Source organism: Carlito syrichta, unplaced genomic scaffold (genome assembly GCF_000164805.1).
Source record: "Carlito syrichta isolate Samal-C Ts95f unplaced genomic scaffold, Tarsius_syrichta-2.0.1 Scaffold314810, whole genome shotgun sequence".
NCBI classification, from domain to species: Eukaryota; Metazoa; Chordata; class Mammalia; order Primates; family Tarsiidae; genus Carlito; species Carlito syrichta.
In genome coordinates, this window is record NW_007258906.1 from 318,411 (window position 1) to 324,476 (window position 6,066).

General features: G+C 37.4%; 1 protein-coding gene across 6 annotated transcripts in view; it reads left to right on the forward strand.

Moving 5' to 3' along the window:
- Window positions 1-6,066, forward strand: part of SCFD1 (sec1 family domain containing 1) — a 128,668-nt gene that overhangs the window by 115,730 nt on the left and 6,872 nt on the right. For 5 of the 6 annotated variants that reach the window (XM_008072007.2, XM_008072008.1, XM_008072010.2 and 2 more), the window contains one exon: window positions 1,085-1,153. The exons of the other annotated variant lie outside the window; for it this stretch is intronic. In XM_008072007.2, the coding sequence (XP_008070198.1) occupies window positions 1,085-1,153 (69 nt within the window). The remainder of the gene's footprint in view (window positions 1-1,084; window positions 1,154-6,066) is intronic. 6 annotated transcript variants of the gene reach the window in all.

The following is a 6,066-nucleotide window of genomic DNA, read 5'->3' on the forward strand; positions in this document are numbered from 1 at the left end:
AGGTCGAGGCTGCAGTGGCCGGGAGCGACCACTGCACTCCAGTCTGGGCGACAGAGTGAGGCTCCAACTCGAAAATAAATAAATAAATAAATATGAAAGTGCCTTGCACCACTGAGGTAGGATCCTGGGAGCTGTGCTTAGTTCTGGACCCTTGTAATGTTTCCCTGTGCTTTCTTTTTCCTTCTGTATGGTTTACTAATACCTCGTGTGAGTACATCCTGTGTAGCCTCAAGGATCCCAGTTACATGACCCTGTGTGATTGCTCCATATACCACTTCATTTGTGGCTCTTATCCTCCGAAATGACCAGCTAGAACATTTTTTCCACCAATAGTGTTTTTTTCAGCGCATACATGACAGAAAAATGTCTTTCTGTCGTGTAACAAAGTCATCATTCTTATGTTATGTGATGAGTTGTCATTACTTTGTTATAGAATAAACCTTTCACATTACAAAATAAATCTTATAAATTTACTTTCAGCATCACAATACATATAGGAAATTCAGCACTAAGGACTTAGCAGAATTCTCTAGTAGAAAAATTATGACTAAATGTGATTGTGTTCTAACATCCCATCAAAATCAGGAATAAAATTCATACAGTTGCAAAGTGGAGTGGGATATATGATAAATACTGCACTGCACAAGTGAGAGGAAAGGGACACCCCGTGCTGCCTGTACCATATCCTGCTTTCGGCATAATGAAACTCTAAGAAGGTTTTCTTCAGGTAGTACAGATCCACACCAGAAGAGTATTCGTCTAAGATTTTATAGATAACTGTTGCTCCTGTGTAATGTGGCAGGCATCAGATTCCTTATAGTTTTTGTGTAATGGGAAGTAGTACCAACAGTGTACCATCATATATATATTTATGGGGGAAAAAACACTGTGCCCATTTCATCACTTTATTCCTCTTTATTCCATGCAGTTTTAGGTAGATGTGTGTATTAAAATCCAACACCACCACCCCAAAAACAGACCTTTAAGAATAACAAAAAAATCTGAGCAGGTTAATCTCTTTTCCTGGGAATACTGCAGATATTTCTTGTTACTTGTATCTAAGTTTTGACTCTGATTTTTACAGGGAAAACAAGGCAAACATATTTTATATGGCTGCAGTGAACTTTTTAATGCTACACAGTTCATAAATCAGGTAAAGTATACCTTTTTCATTTGGTTCTGTCAATATACCCCAAGTTGCTATTGATATTTTCCAAAAGAACCATTTATTCATCTGAACCAGCTAAAACCCCACAATCCATACAGCTCTAACAACACAAGGTTTTATAGACTATAAAAGAAAACTCATAATTTCCATTATCCCAACTGTATGAAATGGTAAATTCAGAAAACGTAAAATCATAGTAGTGTACCCAATTAGCCAAAATTCATTTCAGCATTTTCTTATGTACTATGTACATTTCTGACTTTGCCAGGCATATCATATACTGGGCCTAAGAACGTAAGTAATTCATGGGGAATAGGATGTGCTCAGTTGATACACAGATTATATTCACCTTCAAAGTTAATGACAGAGTAACTGAGGTGTACAAGTTGCCTATACAGTCCTTTTAGCACTGTTCCCATTAATGTTCTCAGTAATTATGTTGTTGATCTTAGCTTTCTTAAGTTTTAACTAACTGTAGCCTGACCAATGTGTCACTCACCTTTGCCTTGGATGCCGTAAAAATGAGAACTGCACACTGTACTCATTTGTAGTAGCTGTTCCTAGCATGGATTTTCCAGCACAACTTCCTTACCCTTACATGATTTGTGTATTTTCAACCATTTAGTGACCCAGTAGTATTATGAGAATTTCAAACATATAAAAAAGTTGAAGAGGATTTATAGTGAACACCTTACTCCTTTATTCATGTTTTACTGAACTTGCTTTTATGATTATTATAAGATATCTGTTCATCTTTCAATCTATTAATTGCTACAACTTGTTATTTTATTAATTTCAAAGTAAATTGTAGCTTTCAGTATACTTCCCTCCCTTCTTAAAACTTCAATGCCAGTATCATTACCTAGAGTTCATTATTTGTTTAGTTCCCCTACCCTCTTTGGAGGCAAAATTTACAACAATGAAACACACGCATCTTAAAAGTACATTCTTCAGTTTTACCGGATGTATTTACCTAAGTAGCCCAAACCCCTATCAAGATTTAGAACACTACCATCACCCAGAAAGTTTTCTCATTTCCGTTCTTAATCATTCTCCGCCCAAACACTGTCTTAATATTTGTCCACCTTGGGTTAGTTTTGCCTATTGTAGGCCGTCATATAAATGGAATCTTCTTTCTTGTTAGGTTTACTAGGGGAATCTTAATTTTGTTGTTAATCTTTTTAATGAACTAGATATTTTTCTTACGTTATTTTTCTCAGTTGTTTCCTGTTTGATTGGTTTCTGCTCTTAATTATTTCCTTCATTCTGATAATTTTGGGTTTACTTTGCTCTTCTTTTCCTAGCTTATGCTGGAAAATCATTTAAGTTATTCACTTTAGTTCTTCTTTTCTAAAAATAAGGATTTAAATCCATAAAATTAAAATTTCTGCCAAACAGTACTTTAGCTACATTCAACAAATTTTGATATGTCATATTTTGTTATGTTCAGTTTGAAATATTTTGTAATTTACTTCGTGATTTATTCTTTAGCCCATGTGTTATTTATATGTCTGTTATTTTCAGCTATTCGGGGGTTTTCTAGATATCTTATTCTTACTGATTTCCAATTTAGTTCCCTGTAGTCATTGAACATACTCCATATAGTTTCACTGTTTTAAAATGTATTGAAATTCCTTTTATGGCCCAATGTCTGGTCTGTCTTGCTGAATGTTCCATGTGTACTTCAAAAAGAATGTGCTTCTGCTGAAGTTGAGTATAGGTTTCTATAAATATCAATTTGGTCAAGGTAATTGATAGTACTGCTCAAATCCTGTGTGTTTATTATTGGGTTTGTTTGTTTGGTCTAGTTCTATCATCTGTGGAGTGACATTAAAATTTCCAACTATGATTGTAGAATTATCTCTTTCTTCCTTTAGCTTTGTCAGTTTCTCCTTTTTGGATTTTGTAGCTCTTATATTTATGATTGTTGAATCTTCCTTGTGGATACTTTTGTCATTACACAGCATTCCTCTACATATCTGATAATGCTCTTTTTCTTGAAATCTACTTTATCTAATATTTTAGCCACTCTAGCCTCTTATGCTTACTGCTAGTGTGTTATAACTTTCAATCTGTTTACTTTCAACTTATGTGTTAAAGTATTTATCTTGTAGACAGACTGCAGTTAGGCCTTTTTTGTTAACCATTTTCATACTCTGTTTTTTGTTGTTGTTGTTTTGAGTTGGAGTCTCACTCGGTCGCCCAGACTGGAGTGCAGTGGCCACTCCCGGCCACCGCAGCCTCGCCTGCTGGGCTCCAGCGATCCTTAATTGAAGTCTTTGGTCTGTTAGCATCTCATGTAATTACTGATATAATAAAGTTTATGCCTGTTTTACTGTTTGCTTTCTTTTAGAATCCTGTCTAGCATTTCTGCATTCCTCCTTTCCTGGTTGGCTTCCTTTGTATTATTTGAAAACTTTTTATAATTCAATCTGAATTCATCCAATAGATCTTTTTAGTTAATTTCTGCATTATTAATTCAGCACTTGCTCTAGAGATCACAGTATGTACATCGTTAACTATTTTTTGTTTATTTGAGTTTAGGGCTCACTCTGTTGCCCAGGATGGAGTGCAGTGGCACAATCACCGCTCACCACAGCCTCAAACTTCTGGGTTCAGATGCTCCTCCTGCCTGAGACTACAGGGCATACACAACCACACCCCCACCTTTTTTTTTTTTTTAGAGATGAGGGTCTTGCTATGCTGCCCAGGTTGGTCTCTGACTCTTGGGCTCAAGCAATTCACCTGCCTTGGCCTCCCAAAGTGCTGGGTTTACAGGCATGAGCCACTGTGCTTAGCCATTGTTAACTATTTGTGGACTAGAGCTAATACTGTACCACTTGCATTAGATGTAGAAACCTTGCAACCGTGTAGACCCATTCTCCCAGCATTTATGCTATGATTATTACATATATTACACCTAGATGCATCAATAACTTCACAAGACAGTGGCAGTTTTATCATTTGTGCCTCAGCTATGTGTATATTATAAAGAAACAAATCTGTATTTACATAAATGCTTATGATTTCCATTGTTCTTCATTTCTACTTCTGTAGATTCTAGTTTCTATCTGTTAACTAAAACACTTTTAGCATTTCTTTTTTTTTTCTTTTTTTTGAGTTGGAGTCTCACTGTCACCCAGACTGGAGTGCAGTGGCATGCTCCTGGCCACCACAGCCTCGACCTACTGGGCTCCGGCGATCGTTCCATCTCAGCCTTCCAAGTAGCCAGAACTTGAGGCACGTGCTACCACACCTGACTATTTTTTATTTTACTGTAGAGACGAGGTCTCGTCAAGTTGCCCAGGTGGATCTGGAACCCACAGGCTCAGGCAGTCCACTTGCCTCGGCCTCCCAAAGTGCTGGGATTACAGGCTGAGCCACCAAGCCCAGCCTTTAGCCTTTCTTATAGCTTAGTTTGCTAACAGTAAGTTATCTTAATTTTCTTATGTATGAAAATGTCTATTTCATCTTTATTCTTATGTTATTTTTGCTTTTTAGAAATCTGGATTGACAGTTTTTAAATACAGGCATGCCTCATTTACTTGAGTTTTGCAGATATTGCATTTTTTACAGATTAAAGGTTTGTGGCAACCCCCATGTCAAGCAAATCTATTGGTGCCATTTTCCCAACAGCTTGTGCTCACTTCATGTCTCTGTGTAACATTTTGTTAATTCTCACACTATTTCAAACTTGTTCATTATTATATTACTGTTGTTGTTGTTGTTATTATGTCTGTCATGGTGACCTATAGTCAGTGATCTTTGATGTTACTGTTGTAATTGTTTTGGGACATCACAAACCATACCCATAGAAGATGGCAAACTTAATAAATGTGTGTGACTGCTCCACCAACTAGCCATTTCCCCATCTCTCTCTTTCTCTTCTTGGGCCTTCCTATTCCTTGAGACAAAACAATATTGAAACTAGGCCAGTTAATAGCCTTACATTGGCTTCTAAGTGTTTAAGTAAAAGGAAAAGTCACATGTCTTTTACTTTAAATCAATAACTAGCAGTGATTAAGTTTAATGAGGAAGGTATGTAAGAAGCCAAGACAGGCGGAAAGGTAGGCAAAGCAAGAATTCTTGAAGGAAATTAAAAGTACTACTCTACAGATCACATGAGTGATAAGAAAGCAAAACAACCTTATTGCCAATATGGAGAAAGTTTTAGTGGATGGATAGAAGATCAAACTAGCCACAACATTCCCTTAAGCCAAGCTGTAATCTAGAGCAATGCCCTAACTCTGTTCAGTTCTGTGAAGGCAAAGAGAGGTGAGGAAGCTGCAGAAGAAAAGTTGGAAGTTAGCAGAGGTGTTCATGAAGTTTGAAGAAGGAAGCCTTATCCATAATATAAAAGTGCAAGGTGAAGCATCAAGAGCTGATGTGGAAGCTGCATCAAGTTATCCAAAGCTCTAGCTAAAATCACTGATGAAGATGGCTACACTAAATAACAGGCTTTTAATGTAGACAGAACAGCCCTCCATTGGAAGAATATCATCTAGGACAAGAATGTCATCTAGGACAGTCATAGCCGGAGAGGAGAAGTTGATGTCTGGCTTCAAAGCTTCAAAGGACAGACTGACCCTCATAGGGGCTAATGCAGCTAATGACTTTGAGTTGAAGCCAGGGCTCATTTATTGTTCTGAAAATCCTAGGGCCCTTAAGAATTATGCTAAATCTCCTCAGCCTGAGCCCTAGAAATGGAGTAAGAACATCTGGATGACAGCATATCTGTTTACTGCATGGTTTACTTAATATTTTAAGCCTACCGTTGGGACCTACTCCTCAGGAAAAAAGATTCCTTTCAAAATATTACTGCTCAGCCGGGCTCAGTGGCTCAGCCTGTAATCCCGCACCTTTGGGAGGCTGAGGTGAGTGGATTGCCTGAGCCTGCG